Raw genomic sequence first — 16,088 nt, 5'->3', positions numbered from 1 at the left:
GGATATTTGTGCAACTCATCTGAATAATAGACGTCATCGGTATCGGATCATTAAAGCTGGCTTTTAATCAAAAGTTTTGACTCTTTTTCATAACATTTTTTTTTGTCTGTCTGATTTAGTTTAATATTTCTAATCATATTAGTGGTACTTTGACAACAAAAAGTAAGAAATTATCTAAACAACAATTATCATTATCTATGTTTACTGGACTGTCAAATTGGAAACAACTTTACATTGACAATAAATTAAACAGATCATATCATATGAAACACTTGTACTAAGTTTCAAGATGATTGAACTTCAACTTCTTTAAAAACTATATTGGCCAAATAAAGGCAACAGTAGTATACCGCTGTTCAAAACTCGTAGATCTACGAAAAAAAAAAAAAAACATAAACCAAACATTTTTACTTAAAGCAACATTTGGGGGCTTTGAAAATTAAAAGTTTTCAAAACAAATTCTTTCAAATGCCTTAATATATAAAATATCATTGATTTAAAGCAAACGAATACTCATTTGTTCATCAAACTAACATTATTATTCAAAAGTTAAATATATATGAACCAGTGCCTAAATATGGAGTTTTTCCAATGAAAGAGGGCTTTACATGAAATGAAGTATATGTAGTTGAAGCTCTCATTATACTTGAAATAATCTGTGTTACTGACAATGTCAGACTACTTTATCTTTCAACTATTTTTCTAACGTACCTTTAATTTTACGAGTTCAACACATAAAATAGGATGCGATGCACTGTGATGTACAATACCACGGTTACAATTGAAACAATATATCAATTCTTTTTTGAAGTATGAAATCATTTCGATGCAACTTATGTGTGAGCAGAGTGTGTATATATTATTTTGTAAAGGTTACTGTATATTCCTCGGCTTGAGGTCAATTAGTTTACCTTGTAGCTATTTATCCGCAGGTGTAAGTTCAAGCTTACACAGGTATGAATGTTGTTATTTGGAAAGGATAAACAGAAAGGATCAGAAAGAGTTTGCCATATTTAATACACTAAGATTTAATACACGATGAGAATAAAGATACAATAATTAAATTGTGTAAATTAATTGAAAAAAAAATCAGATTCGTAATTCGGGGATCCGAAAGTGTATAAAAAATAAAAGGAAACATTTTTTTTATTACTTTCTAAGCGGCAATTGGCGTAAAGATTCAAATATGAAGTAAACAGTAGTATTTTTAATCTTTTATAAAAACTAAATGCAATATTACACTATTTGATAAGGTTTACCATTGCACATCTGTTTGATTTACTTTACCGGAATTTCTTAACTTGTATTTAAATCTGGCTGTGTTTAAATGCTAACAATCGTAAAACTATCGCAATTTGAATGTTTTTAATTGAAAAACATACAACATACAACATGCATGTTTTTAGTTTCTTTTTAACTTTTCATTCTTACATAATTAAATTCATTGGACAATCATTTACAGGAACTATTTGTGAACAGAATACTAATTATCATTTATCTCATAAACGGTTTTATATACAATATAATATATCAAAGCTAATACATTAGTTTGTTTGAGGATTTTTTTTACATTTCTTTTTTAAATTCTATGATAATAGTTATCAAAAGTACCAGGATTATAATTTTATATAATATTTGTGCAATGCTGAACATGATAGCCGTCATTAATCCAAATAAGTAATACAGTAGTTGTAATAAAACTTATATTTTCGTCATGCATACCTGATATTGACGAATTTGAAATAGTTCGTCCCTACATCGTTGTTCTTGAAACAATCATTATTAGTATACATGTAAGTTTCCTGGCGTATAAGCGCCATTGAGGAGGAGCTCCAGAGAAAGCAGACTAGTAGCGTTTTGTTAGTTTGTTTGTTGGGAAAGGAGAGGACATGCAACCACTTGTACAGATAAACGACAGAATTACCATACAAGAATTTATAGTCAACACAATCAGAAAGAGTTTCCATCGTCGGACGAGGAATATGAAGGCTTCCAAGAATGAACAAGTGACATGTCTAACTCTGAACAGTTAGGAAACGGACTATCGACCTCGACCGCTTGTTCTTGATATTTGAAACTGCATGCATATACGTATACGTTTATGATAGTGATGAGTTCTTGCGTCTGACGAAAACTAAATTCCTGCATGGTTATATCTTGAAATACGTTCATATTGGTTTGGTAGGTGATTACTCAAAATCGTTATTTAAAAATCCTGTTTGTGAGATGTAGATTCATTTCAATTCCGAAATTTCATCTATATATTGACTTTCACAAGTGTATAATACGGAGAAGCTTTGAAGGTACATTACTCCCATTTTGTTTGGGTGTGAACCATCGATGTTTACAGCAATATCAAAGAATAAGATGATGAATGTAGAAAAAAGAACTATGGGCGTCATGTGGCAAATATTACATGCATATCGGACCATGAGTTGTCAATCTGTATGAAAAGATTTCCAATGCAACCATATTATTGAGAAGGAATGTTTACATGCTATACTCTCGTACTAGTATTACAGGGTTCGTGTGTCGTTTTAGACACACATCTTTTAACGATGTTTAACAAAAAGGCAAAACAAATTTAATGTCATGTTTCCCTATTTTTTAATATAATATAAGTCTTTTATCTGGCAAAAATTATACCTCTATTTAGCGGACAAGCAGCTTATTCTTTTTTCTGTTATTGAATACCAAGAAAGACAATAAATCCCCAAATTAATTTTGAACTTTGATACTCAATAGTTTTCCAGCAAGATATTCACATCCCTTTAGAATAATTAGTGTTTGTTCAGTGGCATATATAACATGCATGTCGGAACAGGAAATTAGGCATAATGTACTTTCAGAACCATGTTCACATTATTATACATTATACCCAACAATTGTGATGACGAATTCGTTCCTTTGTTCGAGAACAATCTTATTGAAATAGAAATCTGTGATTTTACTATGTTCATAACTTCGATGAACCAAAGCAAGTTAAATATCGACCTGTATTTAACTCAAATTGATTCCCTTCTTCTTCTTCGTCCATTGACATTCCTTCATACTGTTGTCATACTAGAACTAGTCTTTTTACAAAACTTTTAACCCAAATTAAACAAAATGTTTGTATCATTCTTATGTTCAATATAAAAATGCATATAATTTCAAATTGCAACTGTCTATAGTTCCGTAACTTTCTATCCAGGCGCATAAACGAATGGTCGACAAGTGCGTATTTATTTTTTGTTAAATCAATATTTCTTGTATGTTTCAAACTATCTTTCACTTTTGACAACGAGTATTTACATTTCCAAAAATTTACCCTTGGAAAAAATGTGTAAACAGATTTTTATTTTATCAAATCTTTTTTTTGGAATTATTTAGATATTATAAATAATATTCTTTACACCAGAAATGTTTTTTTTTTATCGACAAGCGTATGAGTAGCAATGACTATAGTATATCACTATCGGACACGCAAGACAGAGATGTATATTATACACCTGCTAGTTCAAAATGGAAAGTTTCAAGTTATCGGTCGTGTACACTGATCAATATTCTCAGAAGTGAAACGATGCATGAACTTGTAAGTCCGACAGAAATAGCTTGAATACCTGAAAGTGTCACCTCACAATACATTTTGGAGTAATACCCATGCTGGTGATCAGACAAGGGGAAGGTTCGAATTTATTTAAATAAGTTTATTACATGAAAGAATTATGAACAAATTAGATTTTCGAAAACAATTTTCACGGAACACTTATGCTCATTAAATGACTTTGAACTATGACTTTTTCACCAATTTTAATATAAACAATTAAAACCGACAGACCTTGGTTACTTAAAAAAAAGCATTTTCCGTATCAAGTTAGTTAGTCGGATAAAACAACCGTACGATTGACACAATATCGACACGTGATTGCGACTACATTAGGCTACTGTGGTTTTGGTCCTTTGTGGTTCATAGACATATCGTGGTTAAAAACGGAGAGGATGGTCAAAATGGCGACACGCAGAGAATTGATACTCTAAATTTGAAATCGATGGTGATCTCTTGTCTAGCAGAAAAAAACGTTAATATCTATGAATTTGAGCACTTTTATACAAAATAAACATAAAATCAATTTTTGATTTTTTTGGGGAGCTTCCCTTCAACTAAAAAAAACGGAGACTTTCTATGATTGTAAATATGACAACTATCCACTAAAGTTGGAATGCAATGGATTTAAGCAATTATAGTCAATCGGAAGGCCTTCAACAATGAGAAAAACCATACCGTAATGTCAGTAAAAAAAGTCCTCGAAATAGACATATAAAACATTGATACTGATATTTTTGGTTCTATGATCATCTATGCAGACTTTTAAAAAATCATAAATTAAAACTGACCGAGACATTACAATGTAAATCACTTGTTAAAAGTGCAATTTTAAATGTCAATTATAGGTACAGGTAGTGTTTAGATTGTAATGTGTAACAGATATTTATGAATAAATTATGTGCAAAACAAATATAAAAAACAGGTCCCGTTGTTCGCCTTTGTTTACTTTGTATTATTCATTATGCACATACTAGGTTAATTATACGTGTTAAACAAACAATACATTATTAGTCCAACCAGCCGTTAAAGACGTAACAACGGACCGACATGTAAAGCAGTTAGTTGTAAACTTTTAACCTGGTGCTGAACAGAGAGACCAAAGTAAAAGAGACAAAATGGCAAATGCTAGAATGAACGACTTATCTGATGCTTCGAGTAGCGTGAACGTCCCTGTTGTCATTGTTAAAAAGTCTGCAGCGAATCCAGAGGAATGACCATTACTTCACGAGCACAGTTTGGAGAAAAGAAAAAAGTTTGAAAACTGAACAATCGACATAAAAAACAAAAATAGATGAGTCTGAGTAGGAGTTGCAGGCTCTGGAATACTGGATAAGCTGGGATATTTATATCCCATATGCAGGTGGAGTTGGTATATTGCTACTAAGGTAGAGTAAATTGATAATTTCAAATTTGATATCGTCTCGTTTGTCATAGATTCTGGTACAAAAATTACTGTGTATGTCAAATTTGAGGTACAAGTCAGGAATATGACAGTTCTTGTCCATTCGTTTTTGATGCGTTTTGTTATTTGATTTTGCCATATGATTATGGACTTTCCCAATTGATCTTCCTCTAAGTTCAGTATTTTTGTGATTTTACTTTTTAACATGAGGCGGTAGAAGCCGTGTCTGTTGGTTTTAATTTCTATTTCTGTGTATCTGAAAGTGAAATAATCTTGCTTCTTTGATCTTTTAGTTTTTGATTTTTTTTTTTTTTTTAAAGGAATTCCAATTCATATGAATATAAGAAGAGGTCAGCAAGGTGGGGCGCACGTATTGGTATTGAGTCAAAACTATGCGAAATGTTGTTTGTGTCAATGTTGTATTTTGTGTCTATGTTGTATTTTGTGTCTATGTTGTATTCTGTATATTTTGAAGTGATTTATATATGATTTTGAAACAATTTTTTTTTCACTCATGTCTTTCACTAAAAAAGTATCAGGTTCTGTTAAAATAAATTATGAAGTAAAAATAAGTTAAGGCAATGGAATAGAATAGCTTTCTCGTTAGCTCATAAAGATATAAAGTTCTTCACCCTCGAAGAGATATATTTTCGTAAAGAAATATGAATTTTCTTCGGTGAACAAATTGTCATCAATCCAAAACACGATAAATAAATGTCTCTTGTTCAAGTAAAATATAACACAAATCAATTGGATATTTCCGATGTATTTCTAGCTCAATAAAATATTATCGTATTGTATAACCACTCCTTGTTGCATTAATGTATGTAATTGCAAGAGAATTATTAAAACTAAATTAATAAAACGGCTAAAAAACGAATAGAGGAAAACATTTATTCTATATCTATCTTAAAGCTCTTGGTGAATCTTTTTAGCAGTGTTCTATTAGGTCCCATATTCCATTTGCAGCTGTCTGACAGTTTGGTTCTTATAAATTATACGGAGATGTTATTTTAGCTGCTACCATGAAACTGTTCACAGTGTAACGACAGGTCGAAAGATACTTTACTTTTGTTTTTGTCCAGCTGTAAATGCACGATAAATTATATTAATCTTTAAGCTATTTTATTAAATACAAATTAAATTTTAGTAATATATTAGTCAAATTAGCACTGATCTTTGTCAATTAAGTAGTGTATACAAATGGTTCAAATAATAAATGTTCACGGACATTTTACATGATTGTGTAAAACCAGTTGTCAACATTAATATCTAAGCATACTACTACTGATAGACTATCAGTTCTCGAGGGTATTATCAACACAGTAGCTAGTTCTTCGGAACATAACACACTCGATTTATGACAAGCCTTTTCTAATTATTCACTTGTAGATTCAGAGATTAATAAGAAATTATGTTTTCAACTCGTTCCGGGAAAGTTGACCGTAGATGGATTTGGTAAATATTTCAGGTCGTTTTTTTTGTTATGAGGTTCTTCAACGGTTTCGCTTATAACGCATATTTCTATTTGACTTTCAAGTATGTGGCTTTGAGCGAAACTAATGAGGATAAATCAAGAAAAAGCGATTTTGACGAAGGAAACGTATAAAGTGTTGTTTTTCACTCTGATAGTCATATAATCATGACAAATTATTTTTGGTAAATATCCAGTTTTATATTCGTAAAAAAAAGCCTATTTACTACAGAAAATTTATCATGCAAATAACTATGTTTGATGATATCAGGTTGTATTTGTCATGTCTAAATACTTAATATTGTTATACTAATATAATTGACGATAACAATATTTTTGTTCAATATTTCTAACCTTGATCCCATGTAGCTAGCATCCGTAATGACAGTATCATGAGCATCACCATAGTCACTGCCTTTGTGTATCAACCATTTATCTCTTCCTACTACGTACTGGTCAATTGTCACAACAACCCCTGCGTGGTGTAAATGATAATCGTGTCTCTTTTTCCTTCGTCCAATCGAAGAACCCGACCACGATGAACCCAATGGTCTGTAAATAAAGTAATTCGAATACATATCGTTTGGAAATATCAATAGTTTTGCGATGTCTAAAAAACAAACGAATAATATCTTGTTTTTTTTTTACTGATCAACTATTTGTGTAAAAGATATAAGCCGATGATAGTCCATTCTTTAAACTATTGGATAGGTCGGAAGACGCAGTCCGAAGACTTGTCCATTTTTTTACAACATGGACTGTAACATGTTTATATCTTATTTAAAACTTTTTTTAATATGTCAAAAAAAAAGTGAAAAAGTATACAAATAAAAACTTTTGTTCAGATTTATTTTCAGGAAATGTGTTAATTGTTTTGTGGATAAACTTTATATACATTATTCTACACCTTTAAACTGTAGCTCAACCTTAACAATATGCAAAGTATAGTTAAAGATAAACAACATGTATATCTAAATGTACATGAAGACACAGTGTAAATGTCAGGATTTAATGTATAATGCAAATGACACACAATTACAACAAAATTGTGTCCGTATGAAAATAGGGTGCCAGCATGTCCTCTTTTTATTCAATATATTGATACGTAGCAAAAATTTAGTAGTTTTGATATCTCTGACTGACTTGTACAACACAATTATTCGACCGCATCAACCATAACTGACCATATTTGCACTTTATTTTGTAAATCTAAATAGCCGCATCGGAAACCTATTGACTACAAAATTTTGTCTGCATAAATTCAGAGTGCCAACATGTCCTCCTTTTGTTCAAAACATTGATACGTAACAAAATTTTAGTAGTATTGATAAATTAGGCTGACTCCTATATCAAACTTATTTGACCGTATCAATAAAAAAATACCATATTTGCACTTTAGTATGTAAATCCATATGGCTGCATTATAAACCAGAAGTTTCTTTTTAATGTCAGGATGGAAGCAATATTGGAAAACAATGAATGCAAAATCTTTCCCACATTAATTTAGAGTGTCAGCATTTCATCTCTGTATTCATAATATTGAACAGTCACTCAAGTTAGTAGTTCAGGGTGGTGTGTAAAACAAAACTATTTGACCGCATCACACAAGTTCCAACACTGACATGTCTGAGTTCATTTGTAAATAATAAAAAGTATATGAGGTTCTTTTCTAGGAATACTATACTGTTAAATAATATATTATGTCGATTGATTTATTTTTTGTGTTACTAAACGTCAAGAGGCAACTATTCTATTCATTTCCACAACAAGTATATTTTAAGGACGTCTCATATATCAAATATAATCGGCAAAGACAAAACTCTTGACAAATCTGAAGAAATTGACGAGATTGTAGATAGTTATACAAAACCTTAAGTATCCGGACACTGTTAAATTTTCGTCAGAATATTTTATAGAAAACACAATCGTAAATTCAACGCAAACAAGGTGCATTACGATGAAACATCCATGCGTGTAATTCAAAAAGTAAATATAGGACGACACAGTAAAGCATGGGGAACGAAGAAACGTTGACAATGATGTTGATATCCAATGATATATAAGAATCCTATTCAGAAGCATTGAATAACCTTTTTATCCGCCTTCTAATTAACAAAAAAATATAATTTATTTAATGATAGCTCTTTGTGATTGTATAGCCATTGTTCAATGTATATAATAATAGATGAAATGAAAAGAAAAGGACTTTTGTAGGTAGAGTTTAGCGAGTAAAGAAATTTGCTATATAGACTTTCTGAGAAAAAAGAACAATGCAAATAGTGTTTACATATTTATGGCTCCAGTGCTTGTCTGCTGAAAATTTATCAAATTAACTTAGAAAGCAGTCAACAAGTCTGCTCAAAGTTAACTTTTGTCAAGGTTAGGACCACACGCATCAGTATCCTGCTTTTTGTGTGCGAAAGACTACTTAATATATATTATCTGTGAAAACCTTTACAAGCAATTGATGTCTTAAAATGGTTGAAGACGATAAAATTATGCAAAAAAGAAGAAAGGATGTCGTAAAAAGTGATTTTGTCACTTCAAGCATTGGATTCAAATTAAATGGCTATTCAGTTATATATCCGGGGTTTTTTGTTTAATGCGGACAACGAAGATGATTTAGATAAAGCAGCTACCAATGGCACGTTTTATGTATATTTCGAAATGAAGCACTCTCATATATTCCTACTGGTGTTTATTTATTATTATTCGAATGTTATAGCTCAAAAAGCTTTGTAAATGAACCATAAGTCTATATAAATAAATCAGACAAATAGTCTGAGTCCTGATTTATCGAGAAACGACAGTGAAATTGTAATCTGACAAAGTGATTTGACGGTTTCTGATACTTTTTAGTTGTTTCAGAAGTCCGCATGACTTGTTAATTTCACATTTTAACAAAATGACTAGTTCAATAACTACATACCTTGTATAATATTCTGCTTTTGTCACTCTTGCATTATAAAGTTTCGTTAGACATGCTTGATCAGCACAATCAGCACAGAAAACAACTGTTTTGATAGATATCAAACAAATAATCAGCAACACAATTTTCAGCATATCTGAATCCTCCTTCTCGTTCCCTATGGAAGATAAATCTGTCTGGAAATTCAAAACGATATCTACTTTGGTCTCTACCGAAGTTTATATACTAATATGACAATCACCATGACCATGAACCAAATGATAGTTTTAACATTATTTACTAGTACGCATTTTCTTCTAACGATTATCAAGGTCATGTATTAGAATAAGATACTTCTTCTAAATTGGTCATAATAATCTGAAGTTTATCGAAGTTTGTTATAGGTACTGATAATATATTTAACTGAGTTTTCAAATTTGATTTAGGTCATGCAAAGTTATTGAAACTTCGTCATGTTTGTTTTCAAAATGACAGTGAGTGTTATGAGTACCACTGTAAATAAAGTTCCAGTAGAATACTGCCGTTCAATAATCATAAATTGATTAAAAGAAAACATGGTGGACTGAACCTGGTTTTCTGGCTAGGCAAATTATAAGCCTATATTAATTGGTGGTCAATTTATCTTAATTGGCTTGTGTAGACGAACAGTGGTCAGCTAAAACAGAACCAATGATTAAAATTACAAATACTATTTATGACCGGTGTGAAATTGAAGTGCTTCAAAAGGATCAGCTGTTACTATGTATTTAAGGACATCTGTAGTGTCACAAAAGAAATATCTGATATTCGAAATTGTCAAATTTTGGGTCGTTGTGGCCAAAACTATGCACATTTGCTAGAGGTAAAGGGGAGGGTTGATATTTCAAAAACATCTTTAAACCCGCCGCGTTTTTTTTCTCCTGTCCTAAGTCAGGAGCCTCTGGCATTTGTAAGCCTTGTATGATTTTTACATTTAAGGTCTTTTATGTATTTCGGAGTTTAGTAAGACGTCCATTATCACTGGATACACTTTTGTTGAGGAACAAAATGGTGCATGCCTCCAGATGTGGGATTTTCTCGCTGCATTAATGACCTATTGGTGGCCTTCGGCTGTTATCTGCTGTTTGGTTGGATTATTGTCTCTTTGACACATTCACTGTTTCCATTCTGAATTTTAACAAAAGGGTAAAATGCATTATTTGATAAATCTTTAAAACTGTGATCATAGAAAACTCCTGTCAATACATAAACGATAACAATGTCAAGATCTACTTACTTTCTGTAAATAATGGCGTGTTGCCTATACACTAACTTTTTCCTATTCTCTTGAAAATGAAAATATCACGTATAGTGAAGTGACAAATCGGAAAAAGTCGCTTATTTAAAGAGTTTAATGGACCGAAATACCCCACAGCTAAAAATTCGCATAAAGATAGATTAACATTATACTTTCATTTTAACCCTGTCGTAGAGTTTTAGCACGGTGCAGTCAAAGTGTGATTTTCGAATATTTTTCTTTTTCATTTTCAAACACGGGGAACGCTCATATAGATTGAAAATGGATAACAAACATCAATAGTTTTGAATCTTGTATCAAAATTCGGAACTTGTAATTCTGATTTCCAATTATAATTCTGAATTCCTTTAAACTTGTTAAAGGACATACAAAAATTGTTTTAAATGCATTAACATAGTGTTTAACACAATAAGTCATCATAATGAACAACGACGAAGAAAGTAATTAAGACTTAAAAATAATTTTTCATATTGAGGCTGATACTGATTCATTATTTACCAATGGTCGTGATTTTCCAGGGAAGATGTTAACCACTCATTTCAATGTTTAAGGAATAGCAAAATTGTTGAAAGGCTTGCATCAACATTTTATAACCGTAATAAATCAAATATTATCGACTTCGCAGCTTTTTTCAATTCATGAAAACTGTTAAGAACGAGAATCAATCGACATTGATTCGTGTAGTATTTAAACTTTTGTAGAAACACTACATGTATCATCTTAACAATAAAGAACTCTTTTTTTGACGCATCTTGTGATCACCAACCCTCTCCAAAAAAGTAAAATCACAAGAATACTGAATTCAGGGGAAATCCAATCGGAAAGTCCATAATCAAATGGCAAAATCAAATGACAAAACATATCAAAACCGAATGGACAAGAACTGTCATATTCCTGACTTGGTACTGGCATTTTCAAATGTAGAAAATGGTGGATTAAACCTGGGTTTTAGCACTAAACCTCTCACTTTGATGACAGTCTCATCTAATTACGTTATATTTACAATGATGCGTGATCTAAACAGACATAATTAATACAATAGTCAAAATATGGGTACAGCAGTCATAATCGTGTAACAATTTTGAAAGGAACAATTTAACAAAACACAAAAGCATCTATCTTCAAAAACACATTCATTGTTCCGCGTGTCTTACGTCAGAAAATTTTAAACGTCACAGATATTTGTCATTCAATGTATATACAAGAATATAAAAATCCACAAATAGTTCATTTCACTACGCGATTGAATAATTTTGACGTTTGTGGTTCAACGTATTGACAAAGGATTGACTCGTAGGGAATGAGGGCACTCACTGGTGTATTGTTTCAATTTTGATTTACATACTTCATACGCAAGTACTGTTTGAATGTTGCTTGTAAAATATTTAAAGTTCAAACGGGAAAACTTAATTGCAAAGAAATATTCTTAAACTGTCCGTTTTGTTAATTTGTCAGTCCTTTTTCTTGTTTAAGGTAAATAGTGTGTCTAAATTATAATCCATAGAATTTTCTAATAATTTGTCGAAATGTAGTTTATATCATGCTTGTTTAAAACAAATAATAAAAAGAATGGGTCACGGGGCTTATTTTCACGCTACATGGTGTTCAAAATTGAAAGATAGTGTATAGATTATGCATTGAAAACCCAGTTCCTTGCAAAAACTCTAAAACGTTACACATTTTATGAAAGAATAGACCTTGCTTTCTTGTATTTCCAAATTCAAGATGGAGGAAGACACCCTACCTACCTTAATCCCCCCATATTTTTCATGTTGGGTCGTATATAGCAGAAGATACGGTTACCTATATCATGTTTAATTGCTGACATGCACTTCATTTGAACTTCGGTTGATAGTTGTTTTAATGGCCTCCATACATTTATTCTTTTTTATGTACTATTTCACCTTTTTGTAGATTATTTCATCTTGTGGAGAGTTCCCAATCGTATTTTGTACTGTTTTATTAGAAAGTGTTGTTTTTTTTTTGTTTTTTTTTTGCATGTAAATACTTGTCGTATAAGTTAAGTATCTACAGTATACTAAAAGTTTTTCATTGTGCTTTAATCAATTTATGTTATATCATGAAACTTATATAATTCTTTCTATGAAAAAAAGTATCATTGCAATTTTAGACGCTGTGTTTCCCCAAATTTATTCCTGCTAGTCGATTTGAGCACAGAATATTCGGTACGATGGCCTATGATTTTTAATATGATGGTTGCAACTAAATAACATTTGAGTTCTTTAAACATGTTAAAAGATTAAAGAAAGTTAATGGTACGTAAACATACATCAATGCGACATAAAATTATTAAAGACCATATACTGGTGACTAGTGTTGTTTCTCATTCCATAGCATGAATTGCCTATCATGATTTCCTTGATATATGGTGAATGCTCATAGAGGTTATTGAACCAAGAGTTCCAAGTGGTGAAGTTTAAATATTCTCAGCGAAAATTTCATGACGCCTTAATGAGTTGGTTGACTGTTATAGAATATTTATTTCACAGATGACGATGGATATGTGTCAATTATCGTAACCACAATATTGTCCTCTTTTCCTTAAATATGACCTACTAATCAACTTATCACTGCTGTATTTAAATCATCAACACGACCTTGGCTATAGATGAAGCCTGATTCCATTTCCCTTCAAGAGCACATGTGGAAATTCCAGTTTTTGTAGGTTTCGTGTTGCTATATTTTAAATTTCTTTTGTTGTGTTGTTCATTGTTTTTGTGCTGTTGCCGTTTCGTGTTTTTGCCATGATATTATCAGATTGTTTTTACTAATGAGTCTGAATGTCCCTTTGGTATCTTCTGCCTTTCCTTTTCTTAATGGGTACAGTCTAAACCGGTTTTTCTTTATTAGTATAGTCTAAACCGGTTTTTCTTTATGGGTATAGTCTAAACCGGGTTTTCTTAATGGGTACAGTCTAAACCGGTTTTTCTTTATGGGTATAGTCTAAACCGGGTTTTCTTAATGGGTACAGTCTAAACCGGTTTTCTTAATGGCTACAGTCTAAACCGGGTTTTCTTTATGGGTACAGTCTAAACCGGTTTTTCTTAATTAGTATAGTCTAAACCGGTTTTTCTTTATAGGTATAGTCTAAACCGGGTTTTCTTAATGGGTACAGTCTAAACCGGTTTTTCTTTATGGGTATAGTCTAAACCGGTTTTTCTTTATGGGTATAGTCTAAACCGGGTTTTCTTAATGGGTACAGTCTAAACCGGTTTTCTTAATGGCTACAGTCTAAACCGGGTTTTCTTTATGGCTACAGTCTAAACCGGGTTTTCTTAATGGCTACAGTCTAAACCGGGTTTTCTTAATTACTACAATCTAAACCGGGTTTGAATTAATTAAATAGAGACTACCATGAGTAAGACATTTCGAATTATGAAAATTGACAAAAAGGTTAAATCCCAAAAATGTTGAACTCCGGGGAAAATTCAACAAGGGAATTTCCAAATCAAATGGCAAATTCAAAAGCTCAAAGATATCAAACGAATGGATAACAACTGTCATATTCAAAACCATGCGTAAATCGTTATAAATACCCACTACGAATGCAGAACTTTTTTATTACATAACTCATCTATGTTGTAAATCTGAACTCTTCTATGGATCCGTAGGGGTTAATAAATTTCATAGTGGGTTCATGACGTCATGTTCCCTGTTAATGGTGACGTCATTTATTAATGTTGTTGTGTTTTATTGTTTGTTTCTCTACAAAGTATAGCTGAAAAAGTTCCGCATCTGATAATTCATTAAACGATTCACTACTGACCCCCTTAGGACCATAGAGGGTGAATAAAATCAATAGCAGATTCGGCCTTTGACCTCACCCTCTATTGATTTTACTTACCCTCTATGGATCCGTGGGGGTCAATATCAAACCATATAAATTATACATGTTATATTATTCAAATTGGTTAAGATTGATTTGGAATTAAAATAACATTTTTATATTGCTATACATTTACTAGTGACCCGTGACAGATCATGACAAACCGTCTAATATGGAGCTCACCATGCTTCTAACAACAAAACTAATCGCATATACCCAAAGGATCTAAAGAAAACATCTAAAAAATCATAAATGGTTCGAGTATCATACTTTTTATTCTCTAAGGATTACAATCTGATAATTATATTGTGATGCATTCTATAAAACAATTTATAAAATATCTTTTACATTTGATATGACACAACATAGAAAGTTGTGGACATTAATTTAAATAGTGTAAATAAAGTCCATCATGCGTTAACAATGATTTCAGACATAACCGCAGAACATATACACATGTCATTAATCACATAATTAAATTTTGTTTGGTACTATCAATGTCTTGTGTAGTTAGAAATAAAGCGGATAATAAAAAATGGAAGCAAATTATAAAAAAATCAAATGTATAGGTATGGAAAAATACATGCATTCCCTTAGCTTAACAGGGTATGAAGATTTGTTCTCTCAGAAATTAATACTGTCTTTGGTGAACAAATCTCCAAAACTAATAGTAAAACATGTTAAGTAATCAAGCGAAAGATAACATAGATTAATTGGATATTTCTGATGTATTTCCAGCCAAATCAAACATTTGTGTCTTGTATGACTGTTTATGTACTTGTGTTTGCTGAACAATGATTAAATCTTTATTCATAAAAGAGCAAGGGACAAAGAGATAGGAAAACTATATTGTATATTATGTCGTTCAGATTTCGAGAAATATTTCATTATCATTTAGCAACTTCGTAATAGGTCCCATATCCCATTAGCAGCGGTTTGACAGTTGGGTCCATATACACTATATACGAAATCATTTCTTGCTGCTCTCATGCAACTGTTCACAGTATAACGGCAGCTAGGATACATTGTTTTTGTATTTGTCCATCTGTATAAAAAAAATCATCTTATTTCAATTGTCAAGTTATGTTATTTACAAACAAAAAGCCACATTTTCATTTGTAATATATTAGTTTATAAATTTCGATTTGTTTTTTGTCAGTTTGTTGGTGTAATAGATTGTTTCAAATAAAAAAAAACATTAATATTTAGCATGTGTAAAACCAGCATTCAATATTTAAATATGATCGTTCCTAATGAAAGTTAATCAAGAAAAGCGTTTCTAAAATTGTATGTATTATTGTTTTTATTGATAGTACTTGGTTGATACCGCTGCTGGTGGACTATCAATCCACAATGGTATTATCCGCTTAGCAGTCAGTACACCGGTACTAACTGAATTTATTGTCAGCTATGAATACAGAATCTATTAACAAACTGAAGTTTCAACTCAATATAGGAAAGTTTACTATATGTATATCGAATTATTATTTAAGGTCCTTTCGGTAATATAGATCTTCAACAGTTTCGCTTGTTATATATTCTTTGCTTACAAATGTTTAGCAGCGAACGTT

General features: G+C 31.4%; 2 protein-coding genes across 2 annotated transcripts in view; both read right to left on the bottom strand.

The window, feature by feature from the left end:
• The window catches only part of LOC139486477 (uncharacterized), a 302,400-nt gene that overhangs the window by 73,415 nt on the left and 212,897 nt on the right, over positions 1-16,088 (bottom strand). The gene's annotated exons all lie outside the window — the stretch shown is intronic.
• Positions 5,872-9,607, bottom strand: LOC139487160 (uncharacterized). Its single transcript, XM_071272136.1, has 3 exons — positions 9,395-9,607; positions 6,820-7,017; positions 5,872-6,076 (listed from the first exon to the last, which is right to left on the bottom strand). Exons 1-3 carry the CDS (start codon positions 9,526-9,528, stop codon positions 5,980-5,982), a joined length of 429 nt encoding a protein of 142 aa, XP_071128237.1. The 5' UTR covers positions 9,529-9,607; the 3' UTR covers positions 5,872-5,979.

This window comes from Mytilus edulis, chromosome 8 (genome assembly GCF_963676685.1).
Source record: "Mytilus edulis chromosome 8, xbMytEdul2.2, whole genome shotgun sequence".
Taxonomy (NCBI): Eukaryota; Metazoa; Mollusca; class Bivalvia; order Mytilida; family Mytilidae; genus Mytilus; species Mytilus edulis.
This window is presented reverse-complemented; position numbering and strand designations above follow the sequence as displayed.

Bases quoted from the DNA above. Each gene is read 5' to 3' on its own strand.
- LOC139487160 (XM_071272136.1), bottom strand. From the start codon at position 9,528: ATGCTGAAAATTGTGTTGCTGATTATTTGTTTGATATCTATCAAAACA. The intron at 7,018-9,394 runs GTATGTAGTTAT...CTTTATTTACAG, and splicing joins AAAGCAGAATATTATACAAG to ACCATTGGGTTCATCGTGGT. The intron at 6,077-6,819 runs GTTAGAAATATT...GTGCATTTACAG, and splicing joins GCTAGCTACATGGGATCAAG to CTGGACAAAAACAAAAGTAA.